This window comes from Charadrius vociferus, unplaced genomic scaffold, assembly GCF_000708025.1.
Source record: "Charadrius vociferus isolate BGI_N301 unplaced genomic scaffold, ASM70802v2 scaffold178, whole genome shotgun sequence".
Lineage (NCBI taxonomy): Eukaryota > Metazoa > Chordata > Aves > Charadriiformes > Charadriidae > Charadrius > Charadrius vociferus.
The window spans coordinates 1984562-1998491 of NW_009649717.1; the positions used below are offsets into that span (position 1 = coordinate 1984562).

The 13930-nt window shown below is 36.4% G+C and overlaps 1 protein-coding gene across 1 annotated transcript in view; it reads left to right on the top strand.

Annotated features, from left to right (window-relative positions):
- Positions 1 to 532: 532 nt before the first annotated feature.
- The window catches only part of DCLK2 (doublecortin-like kinase 2), a 260771-nt gene continuing 247373 nt past the window's right edge, over positions 533 to 13930 (top strand). Inside the window, exon 1 of the mRNA XM_009890760.1 lies at positions 533 to 699. Coding sequence (XP_009889062.1) covers positions 533 to 699 — 167 coding nt within the window. The remainder of the gene's footprint in view (positions 700 to 13930) is intronic.

Genomic DNA, 13930 nt, shown 5'->3' on the forward strand with positions numbered 1-13930 from the left:
AACACATTAGGATTGAACATTGAACCTCCGGAAGTTAAAAGGTTGAGCTGCATGTAGGCTTATAAGATGTGGAGCTGGTAGATGTGATTGAAAAACCGGGCAAAGGTGTCCAGTTTGGAAAGATTTAATTGATTACTGTTCTAATACTTCAGCTAGTTCAATATGCAGATGTGTTCTATAATGACACTCACTAAATAATACGGTTCAGTCTTTTCTGAGTAGGCTCCAGTGATAAGCATGACTAAAATTTTCAAAGGCATTCAAAACTTAATGGGAGACGAATGCGTAATTATTCTTCAGGCACTTTGAAAATCTCAAGCTTGATACTTACTGTTTATCAATCACAAACTGTAGCACACCTGAAGTTAGACCATTAAATTACACGGTTAAATGAGATATCTGTTAACAGTGCCCTATTAAAAAACGGAAGGAGCTAAAATTTTAAGTAAGAAACTATTCTCACCGCACTTTATACATTGACCTTCAACAGCAGCTAATCATAACTTATTTTTAAGAATGGACCAACTCCGACATGAAAAAGGAGTCCATGAAGGAGCCTGATCCTGTAAATGTACCTCATGCACAGACTTCTACTGCACTCAGGAAGCACGACCAAAGAGCTTTGGCACTCAGGCACGGAGGGCTCACTTCCTTGGAAACTATAGACATGTTCCTGACCACAGGAACAGTTAAAGTAATGTAAATTTCTGGATAAGACCTTTTTCTAGCAACAGTTAGAACAACCTGTCTAGAAGCATGTCGGGGCAAGGGGGCCGGGGCGGGTGGGGGGCAGTTTTCCCTTCTGATTAACATCCAAATGCAACCCATGTCCAGGATGCTGATACTCACGCTGAGGGGAAGAATGCCTGTTTCATCCTTTAGAAAAGAGAAATGAGCTAAATGCCTTATAGCACTGCATTGCTAACAGTGTTGGTCTTCAACCGTTACGGCTGTATCTGAACCTACATCTGGAGGCGACGGGTTCTATATTACACAAGGAATAAATTTCAAGGCAAATTCAGCACTCAACTTCCAATGTTTTGTTGTTACAGTTCAATAAAATCACTTTGTGTTACATTCATTTGTTTCTGTTTAAAATAAAGTGAATGTCACACTTTTTTGTCATACCATTTTTATTTAACAGGTTTTTTTTTCTATACCCATTAGTTAAAAAAGTTATAACAAGGCAAATCATTTATCAAAATGAAAAATGGTGTACTCCTTGAGCAAGGAAAGGGGAGTCTAAATAGAATGTCCCTGCTTTTAAATTAATGGAACCATCTTACATTTAATATTTTCTCTTAAGTAGTTATGTAAGCACTCCAAGATAATTAATGAAGAAGTACAGAATCACAATTTACAGCTGAAGGGCAAAACTGCTAAAAAAGCATTTCAGAATCATGTCATCAAGTGATACAGTCTAGGAAAATAAATGTAAAAATCATTGATCTCCGATATCATAATTAATGTACACAATACAAGACAAGGAGAAAGGACAACAAAGTTCATTAAAACTTGACTTGGAACCTAAGATGCAGGACTAATCAAGCAGATGTACTAGGCAAGGGTCAGGTTTATAAACAAGAGCATTTTCATTTTAATAAAAATAATTTTTTTAATAATTTTTTTTTCACTATTCCAATTTTAAATAAGAGTATCTCCTTCTTTGGAGATATTCAAAACCCACCTGGATGTGTTCCTGTCCAGCCTGCTTTAGGTGAACCTTCTTTGGCAAAGGGGTTGGACTAGATGATCACCAAAGGTCCCTTCCAATCCACGCCATTCTGTGATTTTGTGATTCTGTAATGGTTAATAGCTATTATTTATAAAGACAATTCATTTGAATGCAACATCCCCAAATGTACCATTGGCCAGTTCATCTGTCAGTATTGTGATATGTTACATTTCTGTCTCCTAGAATCACTGTAGCAGTTCAGCTGTCCTTTGTAAATCCAGCTCTTGCTTGCCATCGAGACACTAATACACACATTCCTAGCCTTCTTTCTAAAAAATCTGGTAGAACAGATTTGCTCAGGCTTTCTTAAGTAATGCAATAACTGATATTTTAATATACAATACATTCATTGCAACAAAAGAAAATTCACATAAATCAGATGGAATTCATCCCAGCAAGCTAATGGAACTTGCAGAAATAGTGTTGGAGCCACTGGCTATTATTCTTTAGAAATAATGGAGACCAGCCAAGGTCCCAGAGCTGGGAAATGACAAACCATACTACCTATTTTGAAGAGAAAAAATAAAAACTAGCCAACCTACCAAAGGAATTACAGAACAGAGAATTCAGATTTGAACTACCAAGTTAGCTAGCAAAGCAGTCAGTTTGCAACCTGCTACAAAAGCATGCTGAAAGGTGGGTGATAAATAGAAACAGGAATTGGCAAAGACAAAGTATGTCTATGATAGAAATATTATTGTACGTGGGCCTCCTGACCAGTGTTATTGCTACCGCTCAACCCCTTAGTACAGTCAGGCTGCCTTAAGACACTTTCGCATGTGCCAGCAAGCACAATAGCCACTTTTTATCAGACTTCAGGAGGAACAATTTGCCGGGCTATTTCCTCATTGTTTCTCAGCACTTGGGCAGAAAAACTTTATTTTGGCGTAATGTCCCTTTATACCATTCAAACATTTTACATTAGACCACCTTGCATTTGTCAAATACTAGGCTTTAAATTGCATGCTGAATACACTAAAAAGACTTACAACGTGTAACAGAAGACAGACCATAGATCTAGTACATTCGTATTGGGATATTCCTATACGTGGATTAGGTCTACAACCTCATCAGTTACAAAAACAGTTTAAGAACCAATTGCCAGGTTTTGATTTGCAGTGTTTTAGGAAGGTCATTTCCCTGCCAGCTACAAGAAACTTCTCATGTTGAAAATCAAATGATAAAAATAGATTCCTCTTTGTTCCCACAGGACATGGGAACTAGAAACCAGCAAACACAGAAACACTTAGAACAGCCAGGTTTATCAGGAAACACTAAAAAAATGACTCCCTGTTTAATTTAGCCCTAAAGTACTTGGATAAATAATGAGTTCACCTTTTCCAGAACACATCATAAAGTTCCAGAAAATAATTTTCTCCATTTTAACAAACATATATATATATCTCTTTCAAAAATCCAACAGTTGAAATGTCTTCATTTTTAAAGCTCCTTCTTTACATGAATACACATGCCATTTTATGAACAATTGGACAAACCATTTTACTTTTGCTTCTTCATTACCGACAGCCTATTTTCTGTTATGTCATAGCTTCCTGTATATGCCACAAGTAAATTCTATATGTAGGCACTCAGCCTGGACTAGGGACTCAGATCCTAACTCTTGCTGTGCTGATAGATATGGTGGAATAAAGCATATAGGGAGTACTTTTTGCAAAGTGTTGGAAGAAAAAACATCTTGTACTTCTTAAAAGCAAGTGAGGCAGATAATATCAGGCATAAGCAAGGTCGCAAACCAGAAGGATCACACATACTTTACTAAACTATTAAGGAGTGCTAATACAGCTAGGCACACTTATGCTGCTGTTAACTCACTGTCTTTTACCCCATTCCATAAGCAGTGAGTGAGTGTTCTCCTTGCAAGGACTAGAGCATTTGCCCTGTAATTCTATAAAATAGAAATGCTTTCTACTACTGGAATCAGGTCTGTATCGCCTGAAAATAACCGTCACAGCATCATGTTTTACTTACATTATTTCTTACTGCTATTCAGAAATTTTCTAGTTGTTATAATTCATTTTGAAGACTTCACTTCTGTTAGCTATCCTGTATTGAAGGAGAACATGTAAAAACTGCAGAGATATGTATGCTTATCACTTATTTTAATACAAAATAATAACTAATTCTTTTTAATATAACAGAAAATTATAGGCTAGAATGGTTAGAGTTGATTAGAATGACCAATAATACAATAAACATAAGAACGCATGCTTGGTTTGCTTACCATTACCGCTGCATCTCTTTTGAAAACTATATAGTGATGTATTTGTAAAAATGTATCCATTGCTGCTTGCTTTTTTTACTTGTATAATTATTTTCATCCTAGATTTTAAATTTTCTTAAAATATTATGCTATTAGAAAACATAGGTTTTCTTCTGAATACTCATCCGTATTTTCCAAACTATGATTCCAATCAAATACAAGGCATTGCCACTTTTTCCTAACGCTTGTAGTTATTCTGTGTGTTATTTTCTTCAGAGGTAAGAAAGCAATCCGCATCTGGGACCTCACACCACACATCACTTTGCATTTAATTTGTAAATAGAAGAAAACAATGTGGAATCAGAAAGATCTACTAAAAAGGAATATAAACAGGAATGTAAGAGAGATCCAAGCTAGCTGGTTGGAATAATACTCAAGAAAAACAGATGCAGGTTAGGCTGGAATCTCAAAAGTGCAATTTCTAAATGGTGTACCCTGGGATTTTATTTTGCTTCCCTCCATTTCTTTTCCTTTGTTTTTTCAAGTCAAAATGTAAACAATTGGTGGAACCAGAGTCCTCAGATAACTTCAAATTATTTTTAAATGGTCAAAAATAAGACCTTTAAAATCTTTTGCTTCAAAGTGGAGCAGCATGGTACAACTGCCAGCTCTTCCTCACCCAGTGGGCAAAAAAGAAGAATCAAAAATAACACTGAAATGACTGTGAATCCCACGTATTGGGATTGGGTAGCCTTCTGTAGGTATTTAGAAGTACATTCACAGGATGAAGGCCCCCCAAAAATAATTACCTGATTGTACTGGAACATAAATCCAGAGAATTTTCCAAGTCCAGACCAGGGTTCTATTATGCAGAGATATTAAGAACATAGTAAAAAAAGAAAGGGGGTTGTGGGGGTATGGTGTAGATTTCACACTAAAAATGCGGATATTGTTTTTCTTATGAAATTACCCTTTAAATCTTAAACAACGATTAAAGTTTGGGTTCAGTGTGAAATGTCATGCATAACTATAAAATACATTTTCATATTCCATACAATGAGATAGTTGGAACAGATATACAATACTCCTCTAAATGGATTGTGCTTCTGAAGCTCTATTAGAATAAACTTTACATTTATTTTCATCAACATGGCAGACTTGTCTCATTATCCAGATTCATATTTGTTTTCCAGAGGATTTCAATTGTAAGTATTTGGTAGCCAACTCTGAAAAAAGAAAAAGTGCATTCATCATTCCCCTAATATAGATATATGACAGCCTGAGGTGCAATAAAGCTTGTATTGCCTCCGGTTTAGGAAGACTATATTAATAACAGGTGGCAGAGCTATAAGTTAGATATATGTAATTTCCCAAACGACTGTCAACCAAAGCTTTATAGAATGTTACATATAAAAGAACTGTGTTCCAATATCATTACTAAGGTTGCAAAGTCAAGTACTACTCAGGCAGTAGGAATCCTTTTTGCATGTGCATCATGATAAGGTCCTTAATTTCACGATCCACGTGAGCCCTGTCTCCTTCACTGCACCAAGCTGGTGGTGTTCACCTTATGAGCAGCCATTCAATATTTTGTTTTCTCCTTTTTCAGTTTGTTATCCCAGGACTTGATTACCACATAGTTCTCATGCTCTGAGCTGAAGATGGAGTTAGTAATTTTCTCGTGAGCTTCTTCATGGGACTCATCACAAGAATATCAGCTGTTCGGAGACATTAACAAATTTACCTTTGCAACAACCTAAGGGAGGAATGGGTTTTATTATGTCCGTTTTCTGCTTTGGAGCTAAGGCACATAGGATCAGATTTTTCACAGTTAAACAGGTGCCCAAAAATGCACAAAGGAGCCTAATAGTTTTCCCAAAAGTGATAAAACATTTCATTTCCAGTACACAGGTGCTTTTCAAATTTCTTCTATGAGACTATGTCCATCACTAGCCATGCAAATACATTTTAAAATCTGACCAAAACAGATTAAGGATGAAAGTACCCATGAATTGTGGGTTCCCACTCTCAGACATCTTGGAACTCATCTTCAGAGTTATTTGGCATTCTACTAACATTTTATATGCTTTAAAAACAAGCTTCAAGCTGCAGCATAAATCTAAACACCAATTGTAGCTCTGAATCCTCAGCATTTCTGCATATCAGTCATCAAGATCCCAAGTCAGGCGTCCAAAAATACTGAACACCTCTGCAAACACTTTTACATAAATGAACTATCAGCAAAAAGAAACTGTGGAGCTGCTGTGGGCAATTTTCGAGTAGTCTAACTATGTAACCATTCTCTCCCTGCAATTCTCATCATCATTTGCTACGTACCTTCTAGCTTCTGCAAAAAATGGAGGAGTCTTGGCTGCAATCTCTTTGTACAGAATGGGGCAGCAATTTCTCACAAATATGTACATGATTGTGCAACTCAAGACCATTTAGCTATGTATATACGTAGAGGCCAATTTGCATATGCAGTGCAGCTGATGCGCAAGCTATAAATCACTTGACTTTGCAACTCCAACGGGGTTCTTTTAAGGCTTTGTAGAGCTGCAGGGTTGTTGTGGGGGAGGTGGTTTTGTAAAATTTAAGATACTAGAAAAAAAAAAAAAAAAAACAAAAAAAAAAAAAAAAAAAAAGAGAAAAAACGTGCAAGACTTCCTTCATTATTTAATGCACTGACACTTCAGAGTTTTCAACAGGCACCGAGCCTTTTGATGCCCCACATACATGCAGTCACCATTATCATCATTTCCATTACATGAAGGCAGAATTCATGGCCTTGCCTTTGTGTTAGATGTGCCCAAACCAAACTTCAGGCTTCCACAGTCCTCAGAATAAAATTGCTGCTTCAAGTAACTTCACTTCACCTATAAACATCAAAGAAATCCAATTCTGTATCTCAACAGATAGCCTTTTCTTAAGATAACCAAAGATTTATTTTTTTTTACTGCTTTATTTTCTTTGACATATGTGAGTTATCCTTAAATGAAGTTATATTTGCAGTAGTGATATAAAGTCAATAGAACTAGCTCCACACATGGAATCCAATACAAAATCCAAGACCTGCAGCAATTTCTTCATTTATTTTTGTCTACTCTTGTATAAATGACCTGAAATATTTCATTACCTAAATACTTATATTACACTAGAGATGAGCTGGCTTTTTACGATTATATAAGTGGCAATTATGAAGTGTATTTCTGCTAGCTGTTGCAATTCTTACATTAAATCATCAAACTAAGATCTGTCATTTAATAGGACAACAAAACTTGAAGGACATCAAAGGCCATTTTTGTTCTTGTCAAAGTATTTGCTTATCACATCCATTGCAGACATAGATGTACAGAAGAAACAGCAAATTAAGAGTCATAATTGAAAGCAATAGAGACTCCTGAATGCTCTAATAAATTTCCAGTGCGTTGGAAGGATACTTCAATTGTTGGCTAACAGAAACAGAGAGTAATCATAAGCATATCTTCACCAACACTGGAATATGTGTAAGGACAATAAAACTATATATATTCTTTTGTTCAACATCTTTGATGGAGAACTATCATTTAGAAATAATACATAATAGCTCTATAATATATAATATATAATTATGTAAATAATTAGTATAATCTTGAGATGAGATGAGGGCTATTAGTGGCAGTGGATACTTTGAACCTTGCACATTTAGTCAAAAAGACCAATGACATCCAATCAAACTTCTTTAAAATGAATTGCAACAAACAATGGCAGCGCAGCTGCTATTAGAATTATAATTGAGTTTAGGAGGGAAACAGCAGCTGAATGCAATGCAGATAATTAAGGAGCAAGCTTTTGTTAACACTATCAGTAGGGTCATGATTCTGCAGATTGTGAACTTATTATGGCTGAACAAACTAGTCTATTTTTATAACAGAGGTATACTTCTGCTTTTTATATCAATCGAGTATATTCTGGTTACAAGATAGCTGATGACTTATTTATTTAAGCTATCCATTTAGAGAAATGATAAGCATTTACAAAATCTAAGATTACCATGGAAACCTTATTCTTAAATGCTGAGAATTATGGGAACAATTGGTTATACAATTGGATGGGTAAATAACAAGCCTCTGAGTATGACAAAGACTGTAGCTACAAAATTACATTAAGTAATTGATGTCTTTCAGGCTAATATACATTTTATGTTAACCCAGCACTGAAAGGGAAGCAATATACCTTCCATGTGTAAATAGTGAAAAGAAAACATTTAAAAACTTAACATTTATGGTAAGCAGACAGAAACTGCATAAATGCAAGTTCTTGTGGTCCTAACATCTAACCCAGCTGTTAGGGAATTACAGAACCCAGGACTGGGAATTACAAAAGTGACCTAAAATTTGTATTTCCTATTGTGTGTTGACTAATCTTGGAATAAAGGTTACCCATGTAGAAAAGTCAAACAGAAGAATCACCAAAGGATTCAAAGTCACTCCGAGCGTGCAGCTTGGCACCACAGTCAGGCAATGCAAGATGCTTGACCATTCATAACCATGAGTCAGGGTTCCAGAAATGGAAAGGAGGTCATTAAAATGCCAACAACAACATCACATGCTGTTAGCAATATTACTGTTAAAATATCATATTGGCATAATAACTGGTACTCTTTAAACAAACTGAAGAGTGTATGTCTACCAAAGATGTTATTACCACCATTATACTAGTAAGCCCTTTAACTCATGTCGCACAGGCTCAGGATCTTTGGTTTAAGACAATCCTGCTGACAACATAGGTCATTTTGCTGGCAAATCTAAATTTGTTAGGGACAAATGAGTAATCTTGCTTTGGAATCTCATTGACCTCAATGTGTAAATAAAGCAAGCAGAATGTGTCTGACTGGCAGCAAGCCATCACCGTGCTATGTGCAATAAAAACATTAATATGTCAAAGTGATTTAAAAAATATGCTTTGATATTTCGACCTGCTGAAAATTCTATTTTTGACCCTACAATCTCCTAAAATAATACAACAAAAAAGTTTTTAAAAGTATTTTAACATTACTAAACATTTGCCTGTGGCAAAGTCATTTGGAGGTTTTGCATTCCTGGTTCTAAAACTTCTAAGGTCTTATTTCTCCTGACTGTGGAAAGAGCACGCAAAAGCTTGTCCTGATATGAAACTATTTTTATCTCTATTTCTTCAGGCAATCCATTCCCAGCCTTAATATAGAGAAGCTTAATTTGGTCATTATTACAATGGAACTCAAACGTGCTTCAGTAAGACTCAAGAATGGTACCATTTCTGTCCACTTCCAATTTCTGTCCAATTTTAAGGGAATCTGGAAAAGAACAGGTATCAGCCACAAATAAAAACAAGCCCTTCTGCTCATACGCACAGCATGCTGTCATCTTTTTACTTGCAGATTAGCTCTCATCATGTGTCAGCAGAAATTTGAAGCACCTTTCAAATTTTATAAAAAGTAGTGTTGATGATTTACTAAAGCTTTCCTAATACTCTCTTCACATTTTAGTGGGAGTAAATGGATGGCTGTATACCTAGAACCTTAAGAGACAGAGCCAAATGGAGGTGAAACAAACTTGCAGATTTTCAAAAGCATGTTATAATCGTGACTACTGAAGCCAATATCTGTCAAGAGTTATAACAGCAGAATCTGAGTATATCCTGACTTTTACTCTATTTACAAAGGAAATTTCAGGGGAAAACTTGACTAATATCATCGATACCCTAATTGTAGATAGCAAGTTTGGTATCCTGCAGAATTAAGATCCCTGACTTCAAGTGACCACCAATATTTGCAAGATTACCATGGTTAATCATCACCTTCCTAAAAGGATTCTAAAAATAACAAGAAGTTGGAGTCCTGGACTTCCCTGTTGTAAGTAAACTCTGGAATACTCTTTTGAAATGTACAGTTTTTCTGATTTCTCTTTTAGGAAGTGCTGTATATTACAGCTGAAGAGCAGTCTGAATGAAGAGCTTAAAATTAGGAATCCCATATCTAGTAAATATAAGGAATTGTGAAAGTAACTAATGGACTAACATTTATTTTCTGAACATTTCAGAGAGTCGATGTGATTCAGATGTGAATGAGGCAATGGCACATAAAATGTGAAGCTTACATTTTTCTAAAGGCCATTAATAAACATTTTTTTTAGCACCTTTTTACTGGAATACCTGGAAGCTTTCCTTGAGATGATCAGATTTAATTAATGCAACAGCACTGGGGACCTGTGCCTACAAAGCAAGGCCTGTTTTCCTAATCAATCTCTATGGTCATAATTTCATAGTTTGCCACTTCAAAGACTTGGTGCCTAACAGAAAATCAACAATATCTCCTATTAGCAAGAAAATTTTTCTACTAAATTAAAGACATTTGCTATGATTGTATATGTTGTTATGATCACCACTGAAGACAGTGATGCAAAGCAACAAACAAGCTAGAGTTGCAGTTTTCCACTTCATTAGATATTGCTCTAATGTAAAGCTGATATATCTGAATAACATACAAGGCCCTCTGAGAGAAATATGCTGCTCACCAACCAATTAAACCAGCCAGCTTTTAACATCTTTAATGTCCTTTTGTCTCCAATTGGATGTGGTTTTTTACAGTTTTTCAATAATAATAACAATTTCAAACACTTTGCACAAGTTTCACTGTTGTCTACCAGAGCCAATAAACTGCTCAAACCAAATCCTCTTCACTCTTGTCATAGCCTCCTAGTGTATCCTCTATAGTACCGTCATAAAACAGCAGAGCGCTCAAACAGACATCTCCAAAATTCTGAGTGAAATACCTTCTACTTTTTATATGATAGCCTGATTCAAAGTGCAAATGTTTCCTGTTTACACTGAGTACAGTTATGACAAAATTAACGGCAATTCAGCATTTCAATAAGAAAGTAACATTCAGAAGGATAAACAGGAGTGCTTTTTTCCCTATGCAAAAGACAAAAATAATCAGGCTTGCTAACTAAATAAGCTTGTAAAACTTAATCTGCTATAGTAGAAGCATGCATAGCAGCTAATGGACTTCTTGGTAGAGGCGAAAGTGTCTGGAAACAGAATCAACGTGTTGGCAGGCTCTACCGAACATCTCACTGCCAACTCAGCTGGTAGGATGTCCCATCATCAAAGGGTACCTGAATATCACTTGTGTCATTAACATTTTAAAAAAAAAAAAATCCCTCCTCAATTAAGAATGCAGGTTTAGGTTTCACATTCTTGCAGGGACAAAAATCCACGGTAAGAGTCAACAGAAGACAATTTCGGCAGTGGAAAATTCTGGAATTCTAGTTTTCTTTTCTTCCTTTCTTTTTTTGGAGAACTTTGAGGGGCTATGATTAAAAGGACTATCATATTGTGGATAATTTATATATGGAGGAAACCTACTTCCTTTTTGCATAACTGCAATGGATTTCCTGAGGCGTGGCATCCCAACACTGTGGTCAGGGCACAAGACAGCCTTTCACTTGACTAGATATCAGTGAAAAAAGAATTTGGTCTTCAGGATTTTCATTACCATGAAAGCATGACTTCTAATAATGCAGGAGGGATAAAAACCAAGCCTGATTTCCTTTGCTGCTGAGGAAATAAAAAAGAGATTTACAGATTAGCAGAAAAGGTTTGCTGCAAAATAACTAACATGATTAAACACGGAAGCTTTCTTAATGCAATCTGACAGGATGATTTTTCAGCTGAAACCCAAGTTTACTCCTCCCTTTCCTCCTGAATAGCAGTTAGCACTCCTTTCGGACTGATCAACAGGTCACATCTGTAATTTCCTTTATATCGATGACAGCTTTCTTTCCATAGGATGAGGGGGAACAGCTATAAACTGGAAGAGGGCAGGTTTAGATTAAACATTAGGATGAAGTTTTTCACTTTGAGGGTGGTAAGGCACTGGAACAGGTTGCCCAGAGGTTGTTGAGGCCCCATCCCTGGAGGTGTTCAAGGCCAGGCTGGACGTGGCCTTGGGTAACCTGGTCTAGTGGGAGGTGGCCCTGCCCATGGCAGGGGGGTTGGAACTCAATGATCTTCAAGGTCCCTTCCAACCTAAACCATTCTATGATTCTATGAGTTGCTACTCCACAAAGTGGTTAAGAGCCAAGCCTGGAAGCTGAACCTCCCTGATCATTGTACCATACTGTCACTGAGCCCCCAATGGATGCAGTGGTCTGTAAAGCACATTTGGAGAAGAATGACTTCCGTGTGGAAGTCTTACAGTACACATTTCAAACCTATTAGATAATTCAGATATTACAGTACAATAATATTTGTCACATATATGATATTTTTTATTTTAGATCACCATATGAATATTAATCAAGCAACCTCTTTAGTAACCCAAGAGGTGGAATAACACCTACTGTAAGCAATATTGTATTGTGTTATGTGATCTATAACTCCATATATAATACATACTTTCGTAAGATTTACTAATGACCTTGAATTCTATTCATATTTTCATCCTACCTTCAGCTGCATGGAGCTGAAGCCCAGAAACTCAAGTATATTTAGGCATGCAACTTCCTCTGATAGTAGTGCAGGTGAGGCAGATAACCTCAGAGAATCTGAAGTGAAATAGTGGCAGGCGTTAAAGGGCAGGAACAGCATTGTGTTTCCCTTTTTCTTTTTCTCTGGTTTTTTTTTTTTCCCAGTGGGAAAATTATGTGGCAGTTTCCAAAATTATTTTTCATTTATTTATTTTATGTCTGCTGCGCTTCACATGTTTGATATTGAGGCAAGGTTAATGACATGCAGCTTGCATCTGGAATTGAAAGTGGAGATATTTAAGGTGGTTCCTAGATCCTGTGGGTATAGGGTAGATATGGCCAGAATATACAAGAGATTAAATGATGCTTATCAAAAATTAAGGTATACTAATTTTTCCTATCTGTGCAAAATTGCCGGGTTTACAACACAGTGGAGGTAATGCCTGCATTTCATATATACTAGCTACCCAAATTCAAGGTCAAATCCTAAATTACCCCTTGGGGTAAAACTCTCAGGTTAATGTTTTGGCTGTGATAGCACGTTAGTTTCACCTTATGCAATGATTTTATATGAGCCACCACTGAAATCTTGTATGGAATCAAGGATGCTTGATTGATTCATTTAATGCCATTAAGGTGTTTCCATTTAAAAATACTTCTAAAAACTGTAGCTGTAATTAAAGGCAGGACAATGGTTGCCTCTCCCCATAGAGCGGCATAAGATGAATTGGATCAGTGAAAAGAGACTTATTTGACTCACATTTTTTAAGAGATTTCTAAACTGAATGTGTGCTGAAAAGAGATACGAGAGAGAAAACTGTTAACACAAGTAAAACAACTGATTAGGCCAGAGAGGAACCACAGCCAAAATCCGTTTCTATTGATGATTTCTTGTGTGACCGTTGGTAAATCCCTAATTTCTCCATGCCTCCATGGTGGTAAAATAGGCGTAAAACCTCATCTTTCTTCAGGGAAGTGTTGTTAAATTCAATAGGGCTTGTGAGGCATTCACAAACTATTACTATGTAGGGATGGCTGAATAAGATTTTCCTCAATATTTTTTTCCACTCTGATGACTGAGAGCTAGGCTACACCATCCAGGAAACTTCTTTATGTCTGGAAGCTCTCAGAAGGCCTGATTTACCATGTGAGTGCGGCTGAGTATAGTGCATATCTCAGTTATTAAGCATATTGACCAAGGAAGTCATTGCAGTTGAAGAAAGAATTAACTGCTCTGTTGGAGGGCTTCATAAACTCGTTTGTTATTACTGTTGCTCCACACAGCCCCAAATGTCCAGCACAATCTCCTTCTGACCGTATCATCTGCTAGGAAGTCAAAAGTTGTTTTACTAAATAATGAGTCTTTTTTTTTTTTTTTTGCTATATATTAATGTGCTTAAAACAACATGTTGGGAGCTGTTAGGCATTTATTTACCATGGTGGGTTAATCTCATCTGGGGAGGTATAGAAACTCAATCATGAGTG